Raw genomic sequence first — 27,961 nt, forward strand, 5'->3', positions numbered from 1 at the left:
GGCTTGGGGTCAGATGAGCACACCTTTATGGGGCCTGCTGTCGTCCGGAGCCTGTGGTCATCAGGTGTGATGAGGGTTAAGATAGAGGCATGCAGGGGGCCCTGTGGAGCAGGGGGTCAGGGAGGGCTTCCAGGAGGGGACAGAGCCTGAATGGAGACGGGTAGGGTAAGAGTTGGCTGAGTGAAAGAAGGTGGGATGGCATGCCAGGGAGGACAAAGTGACAGCATAAATGGCAAGATGGAGCGTCGTGGGAGGTGACAACGGGGAGGTGGGTGGGAACCGTGGAGGATGGGGAGCTGGGAAAGGGTTTCCAGAGGCCGGGTGACAGGGCCAGGTTTGTGGTTTAGGGGGCGCCCTCTGGTGGCACCTCGAGGAGATTGCAGGGAAACAGGGCGGATGCTGGCCGACCAGCAAGGGCCTGGCTGTGGGAATCAGGACTGTGGGAACAGGGCTGGGATGCAGGCAGGACTTGCCTGACGTGGGGGCTGATCAGCCGTGGAGAGTAAGGGAGGGAAAATGTGGGTTCTGTGGCGATTTGCCTCTGGGGGTTCTGGGTCAGGGGACCGGGAACTTACTGGTGCTGGTCACCAAGATGGAGCGAGAAGGGGTTGGATAGCGATGGTCTCCGTAGTGGATGGATTGAAATGGTGTGTCCTGAGGTGTTCCGTGGGCTATGAGGATGTGTGTCCATGCAAGTGGGGCACATATGTTGGGGTTCAAGAGGAAGCATTGAGGTGATGCCACACTGGGGTGGAGCAGAGCATGAGACAGTGACATGGGGGCAGACTGGGTGGTCCTCTTGGGGAGGGAGATCACTGTCAAAGCCCTCGGGCTTGGTTCAGGCTCAGGGTCCTGGGGGTGGAGGGGAAGGTGAGATCAGGTCCCAAAGCAAAGCTCAGATAGAACTGGGGCTCATGGGCCGGTGCGGGAGGGGGTCCCAGGGTTAAGGGGAGAAGGGCTGATGTGGTGGCATGCCCCGGGTGAAATAGATGGGTTGGTTAGTTATGTTCAGAGGTGGGCATGGGCTGGTGGTGTCCTGAAGACCCCTCCGTTCCATCATGACATGATTTCCTGAAAGCACTTAGCACTTGTTTTCCCAAAGGACTCTAAATTAAGGATTTCACGGCTTGGCCAAGCCACAGAGCCAGACACATAGCGTGGCAAAAGCTGCTGTAGGAGCAGCCCCCAGGCCTGGCGGAGCAGGGCCAAGTCAGCTTCTCTTCCCCATCAGGGAGCGGGGCCTCCCCTCATAAGACAGACCTGGAGCGGAGCAGATCCGTCCCCAAGGCTGGGAGTGAGTTTCCCATCCTGGACCCACCACGAGAACTCAGCTGAGGAGGCGGGGGGGGGGGGGAGATGATGAAGGGAGGTCGCTGAGATGATGCCCCCAAATAAAGGCAGTCCTGCCCCATCCTGATGAAGGCTGCTGAGGCCACCCTTACTTCTTAGGCAGTTTGAAGACCAGCCCTGCCACTCCCCAAATCTCTGCCCCTGGGCCAGTCCTTCCAGTAGGGTCACAGAAGGGACGTACTTCTCCTGCCAAGCCTGTCTCTGGGCGGAGTCATCCTGTGGCCCTTACAGCCTTGTTCACTCATCACTGTGCACCCACCATGGTCAGGGGTGGTGGTGGTGGTGGGCGGTGGTGTGATGCCACCCACAAAACAGGAGACATAGATATGATACTCAGGAGACGGGGATCCTAAGGGGGACCCCATATGGGAGCAGAGTGCCTGACACCGAGATTCCCTGGAACTGCGGGTGCCTGGAGATGAATGGGGTTTAGAATTCCATCTGAAAAGGCCCGGAGCCCTCTTTGCTTGTCTCTGCCTGCCTTCTTCGTTGTTTTTGGCCAGGTTTTAATTTTGGGAAACCATTTACAGCCCATTAAAAGATCAAATGTCTGGAGATGATGAATCAAGGCATTTGAAAATGTTTTCCAGTTCATAGCTCATTTCCCTATAGAAAGCTCTGACCCAGAGGTGGCTGGACTCTGTCTGTTCCAGATCGCCAGGGGCAGATCTCAGGGTGGAGCACTGTCCTTGGATTGGACAGCAGTTCATCCCGAAGAGACTCACGCTGAATGCCCGAGGTGGTACTGATGCTCCCTGGTAGAGATGGAGGAGGGGTCCAGACCCAGTTTCCCTGAGTAACGAGCAGAGGCAGTGGTTTGTATTGTACAGGTGGGACCCTACTGGCCGCCTGGGCAGGAAGATTGGATTCCCTTCCCAGCTCGGCCTCTGATTTGAGCCATGGGCAGTGAGGTTTCATCTCTCAGTACTTCTTTTCCCATCTGCAAAATAGGAAGGACAGTCCTTACACCTGTATGAATGTTGTGGGGTTTCAGTAGCCAGGTAATCAATCATGACCCCTTGGGGTAGGTAGTGCCACATGGATCTGCTCACTCAGTCCTCAACAATAACCTTGAGAGGTAGAATTTTTTTATTTAACTGAGACTCAGAGAGGGAACATCACTTTGCTCAAGTCACACAGCAGACTGGTGGCAGAACCAGGTCTCCTGATGCCTTTGGGGAGAGGGATCAACTTTTGGTTACTTTTTCATGTTCTTTTTGACTGTGCCAATATATTCTCCTAGAAAATTGTCCAATTGTCAACATTTTGAAAAATGTTGATGTAAGATCAGACATAATATTTATTTACAATTTCTAATCTCTATGGGGATTTTTTTCTTGTTCTTAATGTCTTCTTATGTCTTTTGTTTGTTTCTCATTAAAAATTGTCTAGGTTTTGTCTGTTTGATTTTTTTTTAGACCTGTGTTTGATTTTGTTGATTCACATTTGAAAGTAATCTATTTCATTAATTTCTTTTTTAAAAAATTTTATTTATTTTTGGCTGCATTGGGTCTTCGTTGCTGCACGCGGGCTTTCTCTAGTTGTGGCGAGTGGGGGCTACTCTTGGTTGCAGTGCGTGGGCTTCTCATTGTGGTGGCTTCTCTTGTTGTGGAGCACGGGCTCTAGGTGCGTGGGCTTCAGTAGTTGCAGCACGTGGGCTCAGTAGTTGTGGCTTGAGGGCTGTAGAGCACAGGCTCAGTAGTTGTGGTGCACGGGCTTAGTTACTCCACGGCATGTGGGATCTTCCCCGACCAGGGAGCGAACCTGTGTCCCCTGTGCTGGGGGGTGGATTCTTAACCACTGCACCACCAGGGAAGCCCTATTTCATTAATTTCTGCTTCCATCTTTGTTAATTCCTTTCTTCTCCTTTCTAATTTCATTGTCTTCTAATTACTGTGTTTTCTGTTGCTACTTTCTTGCTTTTCTAGCATTCTGTTGGGTTAATCAAATCTTTGTTTTACTTCTTTCTTTCATGGTTTGTCAGTTTTATGTCCTCTTCCTACACTTTCTAGTATTTATCTTAAAATTAAAAATTTTTTTTAAATTTTTAAAATTTAATTGTATATTTATCTACTGCACCTAAAGTTGCACAGTTTCTATATCTTTTCCTTAAACAAGACAAAAATATCAGCAAATATTAGTTCCTTCTGTCCCCTCTTTGCCATTGTCCATATTTAGATCACCTTGGATTTTAGATCTAGGCTGTTTTTAAATCTTATTATTGTTTCTTTGTTTGTAACTGCTCCTCATGTTTAATATATTCCTCCTATGCTCTCCTATGTCCGTTAGTTTGTTGGAATACATCCTCTAGTAATTCTTTCAGAAAAGGTAACTGATAAACTTTCTGAGTTCTTGTGCATCTGAAAATGTCTTTATTTTGCCTTCACCTTTGAAGAAGAGTTTGTTCAGGTATAGAATTCTGGGTTCTAAATATTTCCCCTCAAAACTTTGAAGCAGTTGTGTCACTATATTCCCGATTCTGATATTGCTCATAAGAAATCTAATTTCAGTTTATTGTAGGTGATTTGTTTTTTCTTTCCTTTCTTCAGTGTTTAGTATTTTCTCTTCATTCTGAGTGTTCTGAAATTTCACCACAATATGTCTGTCTTTGTTCATCTTGCTTAGCACTCAGTGGGCCCTTTTGAATTAAGAATTCATGTCTTTTACAAATATCATAGGATATCACTTATATGTGGAGTCTAAAGACATGATACAAATGAACGTATTTACAAAACAGAAATAGACTGACAGACATAGAAAACAAACTTATGGTTGCCCAAGGGGAAAGGTGGGGGGAGGGATAAATTAGGAATCTGGGATTAATAGATACACACTACAATATACAAAATAGATAAACAACAAGGACCTACTGTATAGCACAGGGAACTATACTCAGTATCTTGTAATAACCTATAATGGAAAAGAATCTGAAAAAGAATATGTATATATAACTGAATCACTTTGCTATATACCTGAAACATTGTAAATCAACTATATCTCAATTAAAAAATAAACATTATTCACACACACACAAAAGAATTCATGTCTTTCTTCAGCTCTGGGAAATATTCTTTATTATCGCTTTAAGTCTATACTTCCCTGTGCTCTCTCTGGTCTCCCCTTCCAGGGCTACTAATAGATGTATGCTGGAATTTGGTGTGTCCTCCAGGTACCTCACCTTTTCTCATACATTTTCCATCTCTATGTCCCTTTGCAGTATATCCTTGGAAAGTTCATGGCTCAGATTTCCAGCTCATCAGCTCATTCTTTAGCTTTGTCTGTTCTGTGTTTTCAGCCCATCTGTCGAGCCTTTTTATTTTCACAGTCATACATTTCATTTCTAACATATCTAATTTTTTGATTTCATGATAGTTCTTATGAGTGAAAAATTCTATCTCTTTAAGGACTTTAATTGTGCTTGAAAAAACTGTCTCCATTATTTGCTTCATTAATTGTTTTTTCTTGAAGTGTGATTTATTATCTGTTGAGTCAGTGCCTTTCTTTCAGGGTGTTGGCCTTTTTTCTTAAATAATTTGCAATTGTTGGCATTTGGGGTTTTCCATTAGCTTGTCTCTGTTTCTCTGTTCACTGCTGCTTTGCCTCTTGGAGGGTTGGTGGTATAGGATAAAGAATGTGCAAGAATTCAGTTGTCTGACCTTGAGAGGATCCCTGTGTCTTCTGGAGGTCATCAGCCTTTGAGGCACCCATTCTGACCACACCTGCCACAAAACAAGTGAGTTCGATGCCTGATTCTTGACACCAGCAGGGATAGGGATCCTGGTCCTACCTGTCTGGCTCCTTCTACCATGGTCCTTTGACAGTCACCTCTGCTGCTCCTATATTGTACCCACCTTGAGCCCCAATCTTCCCTGTGTGTTTTGGACTGTACTTCCTCCTTCAATTTATTCTCATGTGCTTTTCAGTCTCTCAAGGATTCCTCAAAATATCTGGCCCACTGCTTTTTGTTTTCCAATGCTGTTAGGGACTTATTTTTACTTTATTTGTATTTTCTGCTTTATTGAGCTCCGATGGACAAATTTAAAAAGTGTTTATTCAAGTCGTACAACTTGATTTTTTTGGTTTAAAACATGATGATTTAATTGCGTACACATCGTGAAATGATTACCATGGATTATTAACACATCTGTCATCTCATGTAGCTACCTTTTTTATGTGTGTGGTAAGAACACTTAAGATCTATTCTCTTAGCAAATTTCAAGTATACAATATGGTATTTTGAACTATAATCACTATGTGCAGATCTAATCTGTACATTAGATCCCCAGAACTTATTCATCTCATAACTGGAAGTTTGTATCCTTTGACCAACATCTCCCCATCTCTCCTATTCCCCCTCCCCTGGCAACCACTATTCTACTCTCTGGTTCTATGAGTTTGACATTTTCAGACTCCACTTATAAGTGAGATCATACAGATTTGTCTTTCTCTGTCCGACTTACTCACTGAGCATAATGTCCTCTAGGTTCATCCATGTTGTCACAAATGGTAGGATTACCTTCTTTTTTATGGTCGAATAATTGTATTCCATTGTACATATACATGACATTTTCTTTATCCATTTATCTGTAGATGGACACTTAGGTTGTTTCCATCTTGGCTGTTGTGAACAGTGCTGCATTGAACGTGGAGGTGCAGATATCTCTTTGGGATACTGATTTTGTTTCCTTTGGATAGATACCCAGAATTGAGATTCCCGGATCATATGGTAGTTCTATTTTTAATTTTTTGAGGACCCTACCATAATGACTGCACCAATTTACATTCCTACCAGCACTGTACCAGGGTTCCCTTTTCTCCACACCTTCAACCACTCTTGTTGTCTCATGTCTTTTTGATAATAGCCATCCTAACAGGTGTGAGGTGATATCTTATTTTGATTTGCATTTCCCTGATGATTAGTGATGTTGAGCACCTTTTCATATACCTGTCAGCCATCTATATGTATTCTTTGGAAAAATGTCTATTCAGATTTTTTGGCCATTTTTATTGGATTATTATTACTATTTTTTTGCTATTGAGTTTTATGAGTTCCTTATATATTTTGGATATCAATCGTTATCAGATAAATAGTTTGCAAAAATCCTAAAGTTCCCACAAAGGCATTTTTGTTCAAGAATGGCTGCTAAATTACTGTTACTGAAGGGTACTGAGTAAGGGCCCTCCTCTCCCACCATCTTGCCGATGTCACAGTGGGGACTTATTTTTAGATTTTCAATATCTAGGATCTGGAGATGGGAGGGGGAGGTGTCTGCCATCTTGATCCAATCACCATATTGTTTGCACATGTCCCCTCTTCCCCGCTGCAGGCCCCAGCTCAGGCCTCCTCAGCTCTTACACACTGCACCAGAGGGGCTTTTCTAAAATCAGACCCATCTGAGTCATTCCCCACCGCGCCCACCCCCCAGTCCTTCAGTGGCTCTCCACCAATGTCATAAGACCCACCTCTGGCAGGTTCCCCGCCTCTTCCTTTCTCCTGGCTACTCCCTTTCGTCCAGCCTCAGGCCACGCCTAGTTGCACTCTGGTCCCTGGGCAGCTGCAGTCCGTCTCGCCGACGTTCCCTTGCTCACCCTGCTCTCTCCTCTGTGAACTGTCCCCCCTCATTGCCCCCACACTTTGGGTCTGCTGACTCTGACCTTTCAGTTCTCAGCTGATTGGCCTTTCTTAGGACCTGGGTTGGGGGCCCTGCTGGGTTCCCATGGTTCCCTGTGCGCATCCTGTGGTTGTTCCTATGAGCCAGTGTTCCCGTGTGTTCTCTTCATCTCGCCGACCGTCTTCGCCTCCAGAGTGGGATTTCCTGACAGGGGGACAGCCTTTATCACTGATTTCGCACGGAGTGTTTGAAGACTGAAATGATGCTGGGGCTTCATGGCTAGGGGGTGTGGGTACTCTCCCGTCCCCTTAGACCGGTACGCAGGGTCTCAGTGGGCCCCTTACCCAGGGTCTCAGTGGGTCCCTTACCCAGGAGCACCGTCCCTCAGGCTTGTGGACGGGCCCCTCCTCGGCCCGCACGGCCTTTTGGTCCACAGTCGGCACCTCAGGAACAGGCAGGACTGACCTGACTGTTGCTCTCCCCACAGGCACTGGTGCTATCACACGGTGACACGGACGGTGTCCTGCCAGGTGCAGAACGGCTCAGAGACAGTGGTCCAGCGCGTGTACCAGAGCTGCCGGTGGCCCGGGCCCTGCGCCAACCTCGTGAGGTAAAGGCCGCGGGGCTGAGCAGCTCTGCCTTGCCTGTCTGTTCCCTTGGATGAATCCAACCCTCGCACAGCTGCTGGGATAGGGGGGTTGACTCTCGGAAACAGAGTCGGACATGCATTTATGGAGCACCTTTTGTGTACGGGGCCTGGGGGGTGTGCGTGCGCAAAGATGAAAGGGACGTGCTCCCCACACGGAAGAGTCCTCACAATCCAGTGGGTATTTGATGAGCAGAAGGGCCAGGTGAGGCCCCCTCACACACCTCCCCACAAGCCCCGCCCCCTCATAGGCCCGCCCCACAGCCACGCCCCCTCAAGCCCGGCCCCTTTCACAGTCTTGCTCCTCTCGCCAGTGCCTTCCGCTCCCAGCCCTCAGCAGCTCCTCGGCATTCACAGGGAGAGCTCTGAATGAATGACCAGACTTTCTGGGTCTCTGAGACGCCAGCTTGCAGTGCCTCGTTGTCCTCTCCCCCTCCAGGCCCTGCTCCAGCTCCAGGGACTGGCTTCCCTTACACCCTCACCCCCACACCTCTCCAGCCCTGCATTTCTGCCTCAAAGACCCTTCCTCATCTCTGCCTGGGACCACCCTCCTCAAACTCCAAATCCCTTTCCCTTCTATGTTAAGAGAGCACTTTGTGCCCTCCACTGAAAGGACTTACTGCATGAGGTCTGTATTAGGCAAGGTTCTCCAGAGAAACAGAACCAATAGAGTAAGTGTTTGTGTGTGTGTGTGTGTGTGTGTGTGTGTGTGTGTGTGTGTGCGTGCGTTGGATAGATATATAGGAGATGGAGAGATTTTTAAGGAATTGGCTCATGTGGTGGTAGAGGTTGGCACATCCAAAAGCTGCAGGATAGGCTAATGGGCCAGAGACCCAGAGAAGAACTGATGTTTCAGAAGGAATCAGAAGGCAATCAGATGACAGAATTTACTCTTCCTCAGAGGAAGTCAGTCTTTTTCTGAAAGCCTTCACCTGATTAGATGAGGCCCACCACATTATCGAGGGTCATCTGCTTTACTCAAAGTTTACCGCCTTGATGTTAATCTCATCTAAAGAAATACTTTCATGGCAACATCCGTCGGCATTTGACCAAATATCTGGGTACTGTCACTCAACCAAGCTGACACATAAAATTAACCATCAGAGGGTCATCATGAGTTGGATATGTTTTCATCACCAGAGATGGAGAATGAGCCCATGCATGAGTCAGGGCCTGTGCCCACACAGTGCTGTCCCCTGTGGGGCTCACCATGGAGCTGACACCAGAATCAGCCTGCAGCATGAATTAGTGGGACCCACAAATGTGGCAGAGAATCTGATCCTGGGCCAGAATTATTATTGTTTGTTTTTATTATAAAGATAATGATACATACTCACTGCAGAAAAAGTTCAAACATTCGGTAATAACTGAATAAGGTAAAAAATGAGCATTCTTTCCTCTCCCAATGCCACCTCCATAATCCCATTATTAACATGTCATTCCAGACTTTTTTCTCCTTATACGTATATATGTAAATATATTTTCTTTTTTTTAAAATTTATGTTTTATTGAAGTATAGTTGAATTACAATGTTGTGTTAATTACTGCTGCACAGCAAAGTGACTCAGTTATACATATATATACATTCTTTTCATATTCTTTTCCATTATGGTTTATCACAGGGTATTGAATATAGTTCCCTGTGCTATACAGTAGGATCTTGTTGTTTATCCATTCTATATATACCAGTTTGTATCTGCTAATCCCAAGCTCCCAATCCCCTCCCCACCACCCTTAGCAACCACCAGTCTCTTCTCTATGTCCCTGATTATAAATGTATTTTCTTAAACAAATACTAAATGATGTTATTTTGTTCTACAACTTGCTTTTCCCCCAGAAAAATATTTTGAAATATATTCCCATAGAGCCACCTCATTTTTAACAGCTGTGTAGTATTCCACTGTAGAAAAGCATCATCATTTATTTCCCATGTCCTCAATTGATGGATATTTAAGTGGTTTCTTAGTTTAGCCATTCCAGACCATGCTTCAATTGCATCATTATATATATTTTAACACTTTTACAAGTGTTCTTAAAAAAATATTTATTTATTTGGTTGCACTGGTTCTTAGTTGCAGCAGACAGGCTCCTTAGTTGCAGCTTGTGGGCTCCTCAGTTGCGGCACGCATGTGGGATCTAGTTCCCTGACCAGGGATTGAACCTGGACCCCCTGCATTGGGAGCGTGGAGTCTTAACCACTGGACCACCAAGGAAGTCCCTACAAGTGTTTTTTCTTTTCTTCAAACTTTTTTTGGGGAACAATTTTAGATTTATGTAAGTGTTGCAAAAAATAGTAAACAGAGTTTCTGCATAACTTTTCCTTTCACCCAGCTTCCCTGTCTTAGTCCGTTTGGACTGCTATATCAAACCACCGTAGACTGGGTGGCTTAAACAACAAACATTTATTTCTCACAGTTCTGGAGGCTGAGAAGTCCAAGATCAAGGTGCTGGCAGATTCATTGTCTGGAGAGAGCTCTTTTCTTGGTTCACAGACAGCCCTCTTCTCAATGTATCTTCACATGGCAGAGGAGATGAGGGAGTTCCCTGGGGTCTCTTTTATAAGGGCACTAATCCCATTCATGAGGGCTCCACCCTCATGACCTAATCACCTCCCAAAGTCCCCACCTCCAAATGTCATTACACTGGGGATTAGGTTTTAACATATGAATTTAGTGGGGTGACACAAATATTGAGTCTATAGCATAACCCTAAGATTAATATCTTATGGGGCTTCCCTGGCAGTCCAGTGGTTGGGACTTCGCCTTCCAATGCAGGGGGTGCGGGTTCGATCCCCAGTTGGGGAGCTAAGATCCCACATGCCTTGCAGCCAAAAAAACCAGAACATAAAACAGAAGCAATATTGTAACAAATTCAATAAAGACTTTAAAAATGGTCCACATAAAAAAGAATCTTAAAAAAAAGATTAATATCTTCTATAACCATAGTACAATTATCCAAGCCAAGAAATTAACAACAATGCAATACTGTAAACTAAGACCTTATTCAAATTTTACCAACTGTCCCACTAATATCATTTTTCTGTTATTTTTTTCCCCATTTTTCATTTAAGTTGTCATATCTCCTTAGTCTCCTCTAATCTGGGGCCATTTCTTAGTCTTACTTTGTCTTTCACGACCTTAACACTTGTGAAAGTACTGGCCAGTTATTTGATGGAGGTTATGCATTTTTGGCAAGGAGACTGTAAAAGGCATGTTCTACCTTTCTCAGGGCATCATATTAAGAGGTACATCAATCAATACTGGTGATGTTAACTTTGATCACTTGATTAAGGTGGTGTCTGCCAGGTTTCTCCACTGTTGTGTAATTATTTCTCCCTTTTTCATTTATAAGTATCTTGTGGGGAGATATCTGAGTCTAGACAAACGTCCTGTTCCTCATCCTATTTTCACCCAGTAATTTTAGCATCCATTGGTGATTCTCGCTTGCCATAATTATTATTATGGTGTTGGCCAAATAGTGATTTTCTATTTTCATCATTTTTTAGTAGTAGAGGTTCTTAACTTGGGGTCTGCATGGTACACAAGTGTTTTTATATACTCATTCTGCAGGAGGAATGGCTAAGTAAATGGATACGTCCATTAAAAATTGAAGGCAAAAGACTGCTTTTATTTTATTTTATTTTAAATTTATTTATTTATTTATATTTTATTTTTGGCTGCATTGGGTCTTTGTTGCTACGTGCGGGCTTTCTCTAGTTGTGGTGAGTGGGGGCTTCTCTTCCTTGCAGTGTGCAGGCCTCTCATTGCAGTGGCTTCTCTTGTTGCGGAGCACGGGCTCTAAGCGCGCAGGCTCAGTAGTTGTGGCGCACAGAGTTAGTTGCTCCACGGCATGTGGGATCTTCCCGGACCAGGGATCAAACCTGTGTCCCCTGCATTGGCAGGCGGATTGTTAATCCCTGTGCCATCAGGGAAGTCCCTAAAGGACTGCTTTTAAATGCTGTGCTAGAGGGATGGCCAATGGATCCATAATGAAGAAAAGATGCTGACCCCCTTTCCTTTTCAGCAGAGGGCACAGAGACACCCCCACCTTTCCCTCCCTCCCTCATCTCCCAGGAGCCGAATTCCAAGAACCTCCTGCCTTTCTCATCATCAGGGAGCGTCAGATGACCAGGTCACCACCTCCCGATCCTGGGAGCATCTTCTGAGAAGAAGGGTCTTTGGAGTCTGGTCTGTAAGTGGACCTGACTGTGGATCCTGCTCAGTGTTGGAGTGGCTGCCCCGCCCTTCAAACAGCGAAGCTGCTGATTGGTCCCAGAATTCAGGCCACTGAGAAGCAAGGCTATGCCTGTCTCACAGTTCCGCCCCCACCAGTCTCGCTTTTTGCAAGTGGGGAGCCGAGCTTGGAAGTGGCTCTTTCCAAGACATGGGATTTGACTTCAGCAAACTCATATTGTCTTTGGAGCTGAGGCACACGAAGAGTTTATGCCTCGACTTTAGCCACAGTCCCGTGTGTTGGGTGCACCCCACGGTCAGCTCCCAAGGTGGAAGCAAAAAAGAGCACGTACGCATGTGCGCACACACACACGTGCCATTGTATTGTATTTGGGTTTAGAGAATGAACTGTCAGGATTCCCTTTACTGAAAAACCTTGGAAGGAAGGGAACAGTTGGCTGGCTTTCTTAATGTCAAAATTACAGCTTGAGGTTTTTCTATTTTCTAAATACAATAAGGCACCTTTAAGAAAAGCCAAACGAGCTAAGTACAGAATTACTGACCTCAACTGAAAAAATGTTAAATGATCGCTAATTTTCACAACTGCCCTTTGCTTTAGGACTTAAGAAATCACAGGAATAAGGTTTCAGAAGCATCAGGGTCTTGTCTTTGGGGTGGGTGTTTACAGGCCTTTCAGGGAGGCCTCTCCCTCTCCTTGGCATCAGGAGCTGAGAACAGAATGTTCAATCAGAGCAGACGTGCATTTGTCACGAGCCTTCCCTCTGCCTTCAAAACGTAGCCAGCAGGAACTTTGTTAAGGAAAATTTATTTCCCATTCTTTCAAGGAATTCTGTATTTCTGATGTAATTGTCATTTCTACTTCTGTTATCGTTATTTGTTAAGGAAGGAGGGGTTACCCCACTTTTCTTCCTCACCAGTAACACACATCTGAGTTAGGACTGGGGTGTACCCCCTTTGTGGTCTCTGGCTGCTGACTGGGCAGGAGGGTGGTGGGTTGCTCCCTGGTGACCTGGGGTATCACGTGCGTCCTGCTTTCATGTCCCAGTTCCGCTGGTTTCACATACGATGCATCGTTTCTGTAGCAGCCACCTCACTTGTGTCCCCACGTCCCTCCTGTCCCCCTCCAGTTCCTTCTGGCCGATCATGGCACGACCCTACTCCAAATCTTCCAGAAGCTTCCATCTCACCTAAAAGTCCACACCTCTCTCTGCGGCCAACCAAGGTCTCGTGTGACATGGACCCTGTTCTCTTGCTGACCCCGTGGCCTTTCATGGGCCGCCTCGCTCCTTGGGCTCCGGTCACACGGACCTTGCTGGCTGGAGGCTGCGTCCCTCCTCGGAGCTTCACATTTGCTTGTCCTTTTGCCTCGACTGCTTTCACCCCGAGAAACTGGAAAAGCTGGATCTCATTACGTGATTCAGTTCTCTGCTCCTTCGTCTGTCTTATCTCAGACCCCATAATTCTCCAGCCTTTATCCCACTTAATCTTTTTTTTTTAATTTATTTATTTTTAGCTGCGTTGAGTCTTTGTTGCTGCACGTGGGCTTCCCCTAGTTGCGGCGAGTGGGGCCACTCCTCGTTGCGGTGCATGGGCCTCTCATTGCGGGAGCTTCTCCCGTGGCAGAGCCCGGGCTCCAGGCGCACAGGCCTAGTAGTTGTGGCACGTGGGCTCAGTAGTTGTGGCCCGCGGGCTCTAGAGCACAGGCTCCATGGCATGGGGGATCTTCCTGGACCAGGACTCGAACCTGTGTCCCCTGCATTGGCGGGCGGATTCTCAACCACCACACCACCAGGGAAGCCCTAGCCCGCTTAATCTTACTCTTAGCATTTGTCACTCTCTGACCCACAGTGTTCATCCTGTGGTAGGCTGGTCATCGTCTGCCTGGCCCTCTAGCCTGGGGGCTGGGGGAGGGTGGGCGCTGTCTTACTCCCTTCTGTACCCCCAGTGCCTAGCGTTCAGGGGCTCAAGAAACCTTGAAAAAGCCTTACCGAATTGATGGTTCTATGTCGGGAGGGTGAAATGAGATAAAGTTGTCAGAACACTTTGAAATCGCGCACAGCGAGCGCGTGATGGTGAGCTGTGAGCACAGATCTTTATGGAGCAAAGTTCTTGTCTTCTAAACTGGTCTGCAAACTTGCAATGAGGAGATGGAGGCTCAGAGAGGCAAAATGACTTGCTCAAGGTCACAAGGAGAGTCACAGGGACCGGGTTGGGTTTGATGCTGGCCCATCAAGCAGGCCCCATTGGGATGCTCCTGAGGTTTCAAGGCCCAGCTCCCTTTTCCCCCAAATGAACGTTTGTAGACCTCCTCCTGTATACAGGCCCCGAGGCTCCCAGGAGAGTGCGGGTGAGAACACAGACCAGTTCCTGACTTGGAGAGATGACGGTGGGGCTGGGGAGGGGAACAGTAGTCAGAGCAGCACAGTATCAAGTGCACAGTTATGTCTGTCCCTGGTGCTGTGTGGAGACCGAGTGGGGCCCAGACCCGCGGGGAGAGCTTTCCTGAGCTGGGGCAACCTGTGAGGGGAGTTTTCCGAGGTAAGAAAGAGCTCCAGGGACTGCCCTGGTGATCCAGGGGTTAAGACTCCGCACTTCCAGCGCAGGGGCAGGGGGCATGGGTTCGATCCCTGGTCTGGGAACTAAGATCCCACATGCCGCGTGGTGGGGCCAAAACATAAAGACAAAGCTCCAGACTGTATAGCACTGTCTCAGCGAGATTACTGTTTCTTCGCCTAATTTTTTAAAGCATACTTTTACAGTTTTCTTAAGAGTCTGCATGCTGCAAAATCTGTGTGCTGGGCTGATTACCCAGAGCAGAGCCTCAGGGCGGGAGGAGCTTGGGAGGTCCCTGGGAGCCGTTTGAGGCAGAGACTGTGTCTTACGTGTGTTTTCCCGTGTCTCACAATACCTTGGGCTGAAAACAATAGACGACATTGCTGAAAGAGGCTTCGATAACAGGAGCCTATTAATCTCACAACCATCTGGAAGAGCTGCTTCCATTTGGGCCGATGATATGCTCAAGATCTCGGCCTCCTTTATCTTCCTCTCTGCCAGCCCCTGTGTGTCGGCCACATGGTTCCTCAAGAGTATAGAAGGGCGGCAGCAGCTCCAGGCATCACGTCTCATATAACCGTGTCCCAAAAAAGGAGGAAAGGGGATTTGGCATCGTTATTTTCCTATCAGAGAGGATTGTCTTTACCAGAGCCTTCAGCTGATTCCCCTGATGTTTCATTGGCCCGGATTTGTCCTTTCAGCCTGCCTTTCCCCACCTCTAAAATGGGAGTGATAGAGTGCTCCTTAAGAGGTTGTTGGAGGATGGTTTGAAGTTCAGTGGGGGAAGTCCCGCACAGACCCTGGCTCGTAAGAAGTGCTCTGGGAATGCAACCTGAGGCCGGGCCATGGCTCAGCTAAGAACAAAAACAGACTCACAGATAGAGAGAACAGACTCGTGGTTGCCAACGGGGAAGGGGAGTAGGGGAGGGCAGGAATGGGAGTTTGGGATTAGCAGAGGCAAACTATTATATATAGGATGGATAAACAACAAGGTCCTACTGTATAGCACAGGGAACTATATTCAGTATTCTGTGAAAACCCATAATGGAGAAGAATATGAAAAAGAATATATATCTATATATATGTATAACTGATTCATTTTGCTGTACAGCAGAAATGAACACAACATTGTAAATCAACTACACTTCAATAAAATTTAAAAAAATAAATAAAGAAGCAGATCCCAGGAAAACCACCCCAAGGCAGCTCCCAGCAGGTAGTTCAGGCCTGGGCGTGCTCTGAGCTTGCATTTCGCATTCTGAGGTTAGGGTGGCAAACCCCAGCTGAACCCCCATAGCCGCCTTGTGCTGTGTTCTCTCGTTTGTAATCCTGGCTACTCAGCTGTGTCTTGCCATGCTTCAATCCGCTGTTCCCTTCATTTCTGGAAACATTTTGGGTGCTTTGATTTGTGTTCACACAGAATTTTGCACAGGAAACAAGATGGTACATGACTGTGGCGTGATCAGTGGCGGACTGCCTCTCCCAATTCTCCATTTCACCCTCCATCTTACCATCCCTTTGATGTCTAGGACATGAACAGATCCAAGATTTCTTACCTTTTTTCTTTTTTAAAAAATGGAGACATAATTGACACACAACATTGTGTAAGTTTGAGTTGTACAAGTTGATACATTTATATATTACAGTCTAATTGCTGCAGTAGCTTTTGCTAATACCTTATCACGTCACATCGGTATCTAGCTTTCTGGTCATGACGACACAGGAAAGAGAAAGAGGGAGGGTGACTCATTCTCACGAGAGCTGGCGCAAATTTGTCCAGATCCCCGTGAATACTTTGATTGGGGCTGACATAGTTTAGCTTGTGCACAACGTCCCCCAAATGTGTCATCTAAGATGATGTGATCGTGTTTGAACAGATATTTGTCCACATTTCACTGGAAAAGGAAGAGGCTGTTCTCACCATCGCATACTAAAGACACCCAGGCTCCCCCCACTGCTTTTCTCCTCCCTTATTTCCTTCTTCATTTCTGACTCTTGGAGGAGTTTTCCTTTTGGTCCTGGGAATAATTCACCTGCGCTCTCTTTCTCTCTGTGGCATTTTGTTTACTTTGTTCTATGCATCTCACGCCTCCTTGCCATCGTTATAGCCTGTTATGGGGGTTGGGGGGTATACAGTAAGGTGGGCTTCAGAGTCAAAAAGACCAGCTGTGTGACTTTGAGCAAGTTACTTGCCCTCTCTGAGCCTTATTTCTAAAACGGAGACAATGCCTGTCTTATAGGGCGGTTGTTAGGATTCCAGGAGAGAAAGTGCTAGTTCGTGCTGTGTGTGTGATGTGTTTTGGGACATGCTAATGACAGTTATTTGTTAACTGTTATTTTCTGTTGGCCAGTGAATTCCTTCTGCCTTGGAGGTCCAGCTGCACCCTCCCAGGCAGAAGTGATAAGTCCTTCAGTTATATTCCCCCAGAATCTTATTTGTCCTCTCCTAGAGCACAGCTGGACTTGTTTTAGTTAATTGTCTGCCTGGCCATCTCTCCTCTTGCTGGAGTCTGTCCCTCAAGGGCAGGGGGTGTCTGCTCGTCACTTTGAGATCCCCTGGGTGTCTGCCTGGAGAAGGTTATCATGAACTTGGTAAAGTTTTGCCCACATCCCCCTCCTTTCTGCTTCCTGTCCCCCACTCCCCCACTGGCTGGGGTGCTCCCACCCTATAAGGAAGGGTTTCCCTCAGCTGGATCCCTTCACCAGAGGTGTGACACACCTCAAGGGAATTTATCTTTAACTGAAGACTCCTGGACCAGGCTTCACCAGGTCCTGTGTAGAATTGTGGGCAGTCCAACCAGAAAAGAATAAACATGACAAGGAAGCTTGTAGAACCCTAAACGTCCTGTCTTCTTCTGGCCGTGTTTGGAAACGGGGCTCCATCTCAATTCCCTCGTGTGGCTGTGACAGGGTGACCAGAAGGGAGGACATGGGGCCCCAGCCTAGCTGTCAGGAGAGCGTGTCTGAGCCCCGGTAGAGAAGGGCTAGAATGTCGGGTGTAACCTGGCTGTTGTCTCGGGCAGTGAGCCTGCTGGTGGGAAGGGCTGGTCGGTGGGTGGGGCCAGGAAGTGAGAGCCGAGGGGCTCTGGGTGGCATGTGATTGGGCGCCGCCCGGGGAGGGGAGGGGATGCTCTCTGACCTGTGTATCTGGAGCCTGTGGTCCAGTCAGGAGCCCTGTCTTCATCCCTGGCTGTTTGCTGGTCTCCTCCTCCCTTCTCCCCAGTTTGGGTGCTGAGTCTGCGCCCGGATCCTAGTCCGTCCCTCTCCCCCGACTCTATTCACTCACCGTGAGCTCGATCCGGAGTCGAATTTAATAAATGGAAGCTGGTGGGCCTGCCCAGTCACCTGGACACGGCCGTCCACGGGCGTCCCCTCCTTAGAGTCCAGGCAATGGCCTCCTCCCTCTCCTAGAGGTGCGCTTAGCTTTGCCTAGAAATAGGTAACATGATTTGGGGTGCTCGGAAAACCCCTGTCCCCGGATATCCCTTCCCAGGAGGCCTGGAATGTCTTGTTTGTTCACTCATTCATTCATTCATTCATTCAAGTTTGCCTGGAGGCCGGCTCTATGCCAGGCCCTGGCCAAAAGAGAGCACATGACTGTCTCTCTTCAAAGAGATGACTGTCCAGGAGCGAGGAAGGATGGTTTGAATGGCGGCTGGGGTCCGAGGTAAGCCAGGCGCTTCAACCTGACAGGGGGCTTGGGAAGGCTCCTGGGACGAGGTGACGTCTGAGCTGAGGCAGGGCCTCGCAGCAAAGAAACAGAACAGCTGGTGGCCACAATGGGAGGCGCTCAGGGGCTCCAGACCCCTGCATGGGGCTGGGTGATGACAGATGGGGGGGGCACATGAAGCAGGGGTAGGGGGACCACAGGCCTAATGCACTCAGCTGAGGGGTTGGGGCTTAGCCGGTCCTTCCCTTCGATTCTGCAGCATCTGGTCCAGGAGCCTTCAGTTAAATAGAATTATCTCCCCACCCCTCCTGCCAAGACAACTGGCTGAGGGACTGCTTTCTCCTTTGATGGGAGCACCTTGGGCAGCGAGAGCCCAAAGCAGGAGGGAGGAGGCAGAAAGGAGTGTGAGCTGGGTGAGAAGCCCTCTACCCATCACATTTGTGCCTGAGGAGTGCCCTGCTGTCTCAGAGCTCTGGGTTTTCTGAGAGGAGCAGGCTGGCCCCGCTCTACCATCTGCAGAGCCGTAGGAGATGGAGCCGGACTCAGGCATGATGGGGGCCTACCTGCACCCCCTCCCCTACCCCGCAGAACAGAGTGCCTGGGTCCTAGGGCCCTTCTACCCAGGCAGAGGGGACCCTTTAGGGAGGCCACTCTGGCCCTCCTTCAGCCATGCCCATCCTCATGGGGCAAGGAGTCCATGAGGCCAGGGGGATGTGTCCATCTGGAGCCTATGCCCCACTTCTAGACCATTCTCTGGATACCAGCCCTGAGTGGCTTCTAGGCCTGCCCCGGCCTCTTCCTTGAATCTTGGGGACGGTGCCCGTGGTGGGTGCACCGCAAGCCTTAAGAGGAGGGGGAGGGGTGGCTATTTGTGGAACTGAGGCGCATGGATGGAGCTGGGACGTGCAGGCTGGGTCCACACACCCAGTGTGGGATGGAGCTGAGGGTAGGAAGAGAAGGGGTGGGGATTGGGGTCTCACTTGTTTCGTTTATAAAAATGATGCGTTGTATGAAGTTATTGGGGGGATTCAGTGCTGGGGCGATGGCATGTGTCGGCCAGTGTCTTGCTGGTGATATGCTCTTGATATGTTGGCTACGACTCCCAGGGAAGACGTATAAATATCAAGTGACTCATGAGGGGACACAGAGCAGGGTTGCTGCCGAGTGGTTGGAGCACCTGCACCAGCGCCCTCCTGCTGCCCATTCTGCTCAGTGTGAATTCTGGGCTGGGACCACCACAGGGAGAAGGGGTTTCTGCAATTCTGCAGAGTTAGATTTGGGGATCAGCGGGACCATAATCCTTGGTGGTGCCTCTCTTTGCTGAGCGCTATGAAGTCAGCACCTTATCTCATTACACCCCGATGACATTTTTATGACAAAACTGTGCAGGTGGGGGAAGGGAGGGTGTGGTTATGAAAACATGAATGTAACAGAATCTGGGCACACTGAAGCCGATTTGGAATGCACTAGAGGACTGGCATGTGTCCCCAATCCCTCCCTGTGCCCCCACCCACTCCCCCAGGAGCTCCACGTAGGCCTCTTTGTGTTTGTTCAACCACTCAAGCGTCTCAACAAATATTTATTAAGGGCCTACTTTGTGCCCGGGGGGGGGGAATATGATGGAGAATAAGACCAAATCCTCTCTCTGATGGAGTTTCTATTCACGCAAATATGAAAACAGGAAAAAAATATTCCCTCCTAATGAGTTCAGGAAATTAAAATAGGGTAATGACTGCGAATAAATCCGGGCTACTTCAGAGGACGTGGGAGAGAGATTCTTTGAAGAGATGATGTTGATGCTGAGTCATGAATGGTGAGAAAGAGCCTCCGTGTGAAGATGGGGTGGAGATAGTTGGTGCAAAGGCCCTGAGGCAACAAGGTCCCAGATGAAGGAACAGAGAGAAAGGTCCATGTCCAGAAGCAGAGCAGGTGAGGAGGATACAGAGGCAGAGACTGATCTCAACAAGCTTAAGTTTGGAATTTATTGTAAGAGTACTGGGACGTCATTGAAGGTTTTGAGGACTGATGATAAATGTCTTGATTTAGGTTTTTTAAAAAAATTAAACTTTATTTCAAGATCATTGTAAATTCATAAGCAGTTGTAAGACATAATTTAATTGTGTTAAAATACACATAAATCAAAATTTGCTGCCTTAACCATTATTTCTTTCTTTTGGCCACGCCACATGGCATGCGGGATCTTAGTTCCCCAATCAGGGCTTGAACCCATGCCCCCTGCAGTGGAAGCGTTGAGTCTTAACCACTGGACTGCCAGGGAAGTCGCGCCATCTTAACCATTTTTAAGTGTACAGTTCAGCAGTATTAAGTATGTCTATACTGCTGTGCAGCCATCACCACCATCCATCTCCATAATTCTTTGCATCTTGTAAAACTGAAACTCTATACCCATTAAACAATAACTCCCCATTCTCCCTTCCCTCCAGCCCCTGGAAACCACCATTACCACTAATCTGTTCTCCATTTCTATAATTTTGTCATTTCAAGAATGGAATCATACAGTGTATAACTTTTCAGGAATGGGTCTTTTTATTCATAATTCTCTGGAGATTCCTCCAGGCTGTTGGGTGTGTCAAGAATTCTTTCCTTTTTATAGCTGAGTAGTATTCTGTAGTATGGATGTGCCACAGTTAGTTTAACCATGTGTCTGTTAAAAGACATTTAAAAACGGCTGGGTCGTTTCCAGTTTGGGGCTATATTGAATAAAGCTGCTATAAACATTCATGAACATTCAAGTTTTTGTGTGAACATCAGTTTTTATTTCTTTGGGTAAATGCCCAGTAGTGTAATTGTTGGGTCATATGGTACTTGCATGTTTAGTTTTTAAAGAAACTGCCAGACTGTTTCCAGAGTGGCTGTACCATTTTACATTCCCACCAGCAACGTCTGAGTGATCCAGTTTCACGCATCCCTGCCAGCATTTGGTGTTGTCACAATATTTTATTTTAGCCATTCTGTGTAGTCTGTTTAATTGTGGTTTTAATTTGCATTTCCCTAGGGGCTAATAATGTTGAACATCTTTTCATGTGCTTATTTGTCATCCAGATATCTTCTTTTGTGAAATGTCTCTTCATGTCTCTTGCCCATTTTCTAATTGGATTTTTTTTTTTTTTTTTTTTTACTGTGGAGGTTTGAGATGTCTTTATATATTCTAGATACTAGCCCATGGTCAGATACGTGGTTTTGCAAATATTTTCTCCCACTCTGTGGCTTGCCTTTTCATCTTCTTAACCCTCTTTTGCAGAGTCAAAGTTTTTAATTTCAACAAAGTCCAGTGGATCAATTTTTCATTTTATGGATCATGCTTTCGGTGTCAAGTCTAAGACCATTTTCTCCTTTTTTTTTTTTCTAAAAGTTTTAAGTTTTATATTTGACCCATAAGTCCGTGATCCATGTTGGGTTGGTTTTTGCATGAGGCGTGTGATTTAGGGAGAGGTTCATTTTATTGGTCTATGGATATCCCAGCTACACCAGTACCATTTGTTGAAAACATCCTTCCTTCATTGAATTGCTTTTGCATGTTTGTCAAAAATCATTTGGGCACAGTTGTGTTGGTCTCTTTCTAAGTTCTCTTTTCTGTTCCATTGATATGTGTGTCTGCAGTTCTGCCAGTATCACACGGTCTCGATTGCTGTAGCTATGCAAGTCTTGGAATCGGGTAGATTGATTTTTCCCACTTTATTCATCTCTTTTGAAATTGTTTTAGCTACTATAGTTCCTATGTCTTTTCATATAAACTTTAGACTAATTTTGTCTATATCTACCAAAAATCTTCATGAGATTTTAACAGGAATTGCATTAAACCTGTATATCCACTTGGGGAAAATTGATATCTTTATTACATTGACTCTTCCAATCCAGAACTATGGATTTCATTTATTTAGATCTTTTTTCATTTATTTAGATTTTTTTTATTTCTTTCATCTTTCTTCATTGATTTCTTGGATTTCTTATAGTTTTTGGCATACAAGTTCTATTCTTTTTTTTTTTTTTGGAGTGATTGTAAATAGGTTTTTTTGGTACAGTTGGTAACATTGTAAAAATGGTCAAATTGCTAGTATGTAGAAACACAGTTGATTTTTGTATGTTTGTCTTGGATCCTGTGACCTTGCTGAATCCATGTATCAGTTCTGGGAGTTTTGGGGTCTATTCCTTGAGATTTTCTGCAAAGACAATCAAGTCATCTGTAAATAGAGACAGTCTTGATTCCTCGTTTCCAACCTGTATGTCTGTTATTTCCTTTTCTCAACCTTTCACTGACTAGAACTTCCAGAACCTATAAATGAGTGGAGAGAATGCTTTGTTCCCAGTTATAGGGGGAAAGCATTCCACCATCAACTATAATGTTAACTGTAAAGTTTTTGTGCATGTTCTGTATCAAGTTGAGGAAATTCTATTATTATTTTTCTTGGAGTTTTTATCATGGGCACTGAATTTGGTCCAAAAATTTTTTTTGCATTGATTAACATGGTCATGTGATTTCTTTAGCTTGTGAATATGGTGATTACATTGACTAACTTTGCAATATTGAGCCAACATTGCATCCCTGGAATAAACTCCACTTGGCCATGGTATATAGTTTTTTTAATGTAATACTGAATTCTGTTTGCTAATATTTTGTTAAGGATTTTTGTGTCTATATTCATGATGGATATCGGTCTGTAGTTTTCTGGTTTTGTACTGTCTTTGTCTGACGTTGGTATCAAGGTCTCATAAAATAAGTTAGGAAGTGCTCCCTCCTCTTTTATATTCTGGAAGAGATTATATAGAATTGGTATTAATTCTTCTTAAACATTTGGTAGAATTCTCCAGTGAACATCTGGGTCTGGAGATTTCTTTAGGGAGAGTTTTTCAGCTACAAATTCAATTTCCTTAATAGTTATAGGGCTATTCAAATGATCTATTTCATATTGAGTGAGCTGGGGTAATTTGTGTTTTTTGATGAATTGGTCCCTTTCCTCTGAGTTGTTAAATTTATGTGTATCATGATCTTCCCAACGTCATTCCTGATATTGATAATTTGTGTCTTCTCTCCTTTTTTTCTTTGTCAGTCTTGCTAGAGGTTTATCATTTTTTAAAAAATCTTTTCAGAGAACCAGCTTTTGGTTTCATTGAGTTTTCTCTATTGTTTTTCTCTTTTCAATTTCATTGATTCCCGCTCTTATGTATACTATGTCTTTCCTTGTGCTTGCTTTGGGTGTATTTTTTCTCTGCTTTTTGGAGGTTCCTGAGATCGGCTGATTTAGCTTTCGAAAAGATGACTGGCTGCTGAGGGAAAAGTGGACACAGGCTCAAGATGATGGCGGGCGATAGCTGGGGAAGTGGAGAGAAGTGAGTGGATTCAGGAGGTGTTCTGGAAACTGAGATGGCAGGAGTGTCTGATTACTTATGGGCGGGAGCAATTTGGGATAACCCTAAACTTCTGGTGTGAGTGGCTGGTTGGCTGGGCATGCCATTCATTGAGCTGGGGACCCTGACAGGAGGTCACCCCTAGGAGGTGGAAAACAACAGCTCTGCTTTGGCCAAGTGAAGTGTGAGATGCCCATGGGGCATCCACGGGGAGAGGGGTATCAAGCAAGAGGTTGATTTTAAAAGTTTGGAGTTCCAGGAAGACCCTGGGGCCATATTGAATTTCATGGATTCTCAGATGCCATTGGTTTGGAAGAAGTGCATTACCTTATGGTCATTAAGAATGTTGCTCATTAAGCTATAGTGCACCATCAACTGTTACATGAATCCCAATGTCAGAGATGTTAAAGTGTAACAGTATGTGCATGGTAGAATTGGGGAAACTTGATGGTTGAGAATCATAAGCGTTTTGATGGTATTTAAAGCTATGGGACTGGAGGTGAACTTGGGGATGAACAGATAGAGAAGAGGTGCTGACCCCGGAACAGTCTGGGTACCCCAGCCTCTGAGATAGGGCTAAGGAGATGAGAAGAAGCAGCCAGGTCAGAAGGAGCATCAAGAAAACCCAGTGTTCTGGGATGAGACTTTTGGGAGGGAGAGTGGGAGTCTTTTCAATGCTTCTGGGTGGCCGACGGGATGAGGGCTGAGGAGTGACCATTGGATTTGGCAATGTGGAGTCACTGGGGACCTGGCAACTGCAGTTTTGGGGAGTGGTGAGGATGGAGGCTGAGATGACGTGGGTGGAGGAGAAAAATGAGAGGTGAGGAAATGAAGATCCGAAGGATAGAAAACTCTTTCAAGAAGTTTTGCTGTGAAGGAAGCGAGAAATGGGGCTTGGGGGACTGCCCTGGTGGTCCAGTGGCTAGGACTCCGCACTCCCAATGCAGGGGCCCTGGGTTCGATCCCTGGTCAGGGAACTGGAACCCATATGCCGCAAGTGAAGACCCCACATGCCACAACTAAAAGATTCCTCATGCTGCAACTAAAAAAAAAAAAAGATCCTGCATGCCGCAAGGAAGAGCCCACACGCGGCAACGAAGATCCTGCGTGCCACAACTAAGACGCAACGCAGCCAGATAAATAAATATTAAAAAAAGAAGAAATGGGAAAGAGGGGATATATGTATACGTACTGCTGATTCACTTTGCTATAGAGTAGAAACTAACAATATTGTAAAGCAACTATACTCCAATAAAAATTTTTTTTTAAATAGGGCTTGGTAGCTGGAGGGGAGTAAGAGGTCCAGGGAGGTGTTTTTTTGTTTGTTTTTAAGATAGGAGATACAGGAGCATGTTTGTAACTGCCAGCAATGACCTGGGAGAGAGGGGAGGCGGCTGGTGAAGGCGGGCAGAGGATGGCTGTAGGAGCAAAGCTGCCCGGGGGTGGGGGTGGGTGGCGGTGGGGGGATGTGGGGGGTGACGGGTTGGGGGGAGTTAGGGGGTGTGACAGGAGAGGGGGGTGGACCCGGAAGGGAGGGGGAGGGCCTTGTCAGGGCAGCACTAGGAGAGAACACTGGGGTTGGGGGCACCCATCACCCATGCGGGTCCAACCATGTGACACCCAGACGGTCTGACATCAGGGCTGACTCTTTTCGCCCACCCACGGACACCTCAAAGGCAGGACCACAGTGTCCTCATCCCAGAGCCTGGGCACATTAAGCTGCTTAACAAGTGTTCATTAAAGAAACGTATCCATCCTCTTGTTAAATGAAAAAAAAAAAATTGTAGTACAACTGGGTCCCGTTTGGATTTTCCCATCCCATGATTTTCTTATATTGGGTTTTTGTAGTGTGTGTGTGTGTGTCTGTGTGTATGTAGGTGAGGGTGACACCCAAAACTAATGTTCACATGGGCCCCAGAGGACGGTGCCCGGCGCCCAGTCAGGCCAAGCTGGCGTGGAGCAGGGTCCCGCCGGGCCGGGTCTGGTCTCAGGACCTGCGGCCCTGGCTCGGGTTTCTCAGATCATGCGTTTGGTCTGTTTAGCTGTTTGTTTGGTACTGAATGAGCACTTAAGCGCCAGGCACTAGTGTGCAAAAAGATCACGGCCCCTCCCTCTCAGAGTTGGGGGGGGGCGAGTGGAGGGAGGGACATGTCAATCAAAGACTCACAGCTATGCGGGGGAGGAGGGTGTCCCTGCTATAAGACCTGGTTCTGGGGTTTCCCTGGGGGTCATTTGAGCTGAGATCTGGGGGATGAGGGGATTTCGCTAGAGGAAGGGGTGCAGGTCAGGGAGAGGGAACAGCCAGGGAGGGGGCCCTGGCCGGGGTGGGGGAGGGGGGTGGGAGTCTCTTCCCTGCTGGCTTCTCCTCCTGGCTTGTAGTGAGGGGCTGGACCGGGACACTTCCCTGTGAGGGGCCTTCAGAACCAGTGGAGAGGACTAGGGGTGCTGCCCCCCCGTGCCTCAGTTTCCCTTTCCCTCCCGTCTTGCTCTGGGGTGGAAATCACAGCCCTGGCTGTGCCTGGTTCACTGCAGCGGGATGTCGCACGTTTTCGTCGCTGCCCTCCTGCCCTCCCGAGCCCCCGGTCAGCTGCTGGAGGGGGTGGGCCCCAGGGCCAGACAGATTTGGAAGGAGGAGCCCCAGGCCCTCGGGGGTTAAGTTTTCCTCGGCCTGGCTCTCCTGCCCTCAGCTCTCTCCCTGGCCCCTCCAAGCTCTTTGATGGCATTAGAGCCAACCTTTTCCAGATGTGCTGAGTCGAGGGGTTTGCCGGAACTTCATCTGCCTCCGCCAGACGGCCCCCTGCCAGGCCGCCTCCCCCCTCTGGTTGGGTTGCCTGCGGCCCTCAAGGCCACATGAAGTCCTGGACTTAGTGCTTTCTTAAAACGTGGCCTGCTTTCCTGCCCCTCCTCAGCCAGCCTGTGTGGTTCGAGAAGCCCACGATGTGTCCACCTCCCCCCCGACTGGACCGTGGTTTGGTGCTTGAGTGGGAGCGGCAGCCTGGGCGGGGGACACTGCCCTCTGGGCCTCTGTCCCTTCCGTCCGCACTTGGGAACGACTAGCTTGGACTGTGGGGAGACCAGAGCCTGGAGGACCCTGCCGGCTGCCGCAGAACTGCGGTGGGACTGCCCATCCCCCTCCCCGCCGGCCCGCTGCTATTAATCAAGAGATTAATAATCTCCTGCCTCCCTTTCTGAAACCCCCACTCCCGTTTCCTGTTGAGTCTCCAGTCTGTCTCGGTACCTCCCAGTCTGGTCCTCCTCGTGGTGGTCCCTGCTGAGGAAGTGGGGCTGGGGCAGGAGCCGGGGCCTGCAAGCTGCGGTGCCCAGTGAGGGAGGGCGGCCCCCCGCCTCCAACCGATGAGGTCTCTGCCCTGGCAGAGCCGTTCCCAGCAGGCAATGCCCGGACGATGGCCCTGTCCTGGCACCCACTGAAGGACCTCATGATGCTGTGGGGACATGGCCTTTGAAGGCCAGAGAGCCATGGCCTGGGCTCACACACCTCCAGTGACGGGCACCTCACCCCTCCTGGAGCTCTTTCTTCATATTCCCTCTCACATGACCTTGTGCACCCAGGGCCACCTTTGGGGACACACAGGACTCATCTGCACCCTATCTAGGACAGTCACTGAGTGGCTGGAGGACTGCGGCCAGGACTCTCAGAGCACCTCATGACCGCTGTGCTCACTGGGAGGGTCCCGGGGACGCTGCAGAGGGCAAGGACCTCCTCTGACTCCTGGGAGGGGTCGGGGGGCAGCTTCGATGTGTTGTTGAGCGGGAGAGAACATGGGGCTCCCATCAGGAGGTCTGGTTCGGTCAAACCTCTGCTGCTTTATCACCTGGAATCTGACCCCCTCTTTGGCCTCAGTTTCCCCTCCATCAAGTGCGGCCATTCATCCCTGCTGGCCCCTCTTTCTCGGCCAGCAACCTCCTGACTCACTTCCTCACCTCCCATCTCTCCTGTCCAGTCCGGCTGCCATGCCAACACAGGTGGGGTCTTTCTTGAAAGCAGATCTGATCATGATGTTCTTCTGAGCCACAGTGCCTGGGTGGCTGCCCCATGGCCAGGAAAAGGGTGGTCTCCCCGTGGGTACACAAGGCTGTCTGTCGAGGGGTGGAAAAACTATATCAAGTCTTCTGTTTATTTTTTAATCTACAAAATAAAAGAGAAATTAAGCTCTACTGATTTTTTTTTTTTTTTTTTTTTTTGCGGTATGCGGGCCTCTCACTGTTGTGGCCTGTCCAGTTGAGGAGCACAGGCTCCGGACGCGCAGGCTCAGCGGCCATGGCTCACGGGCCCAGCCGCTCCGCGGCATGTGGGATCTTCCCAGACCGGGGCACGAACCCGTGTCCCCTGCATCGGCAGGCGGACTCTCAACCACTGCACCACCAGGGAAGCCTTCTACTGGTTTTTTATACATGCAAAGATGGTAAATAATACCCGTATATATACATGTATAAATTAATAGAATCTCTTGCAGGCTCAGAAATACGTCACTGATCAGGAGCACCCCTGGATGCCTGGAGAGCACGGCCAGTCTGCACGGACGCAGTCCAGACTCCTTGCCTGCACTAC

The 27,961-nt window shown here is 47.7% G+C and overlaps 1 protein-coding gene across 2 annotated transcripts in view; it reads left to right on the forward strand.

Annotated features, from left to right (window-relative positions):
- COL26A1 (collagen type XXVI alpha 1 chain) overlaps positions 1–27,961 on the forward strand; it is a 176,478-nt gene that overhangs the window by 36,142 nt on the left and 112,375 nt on the right. For both annotated transcript variants that reach the window (XM_030872096.2, XM_030872095.2), the window contains exon 2: positions 7,450–7,572. In XM_030872096.2, coding sequence (XP_030727956.1) covers positions 7,450–7,572 — 123 coding nt within the window. The remainder of the gene's footprint in view (positions 1–7,449; positions 7,573–27,961) is intronic.

The sequence above is a fragment of the Globicephala melas genome, chromosome 15 (assembly GCF_963455315.2).
Source record: "Globicephala melas chromosome 15, mGloMel1.2, whole genome shotgun sequence".
Taxonomy (NCBI): Eukaryota; Metazoa; Chordata; class Mammalia; order Artiodactyla; family Delphinidae; genus Globicephala; species Globicephala melas.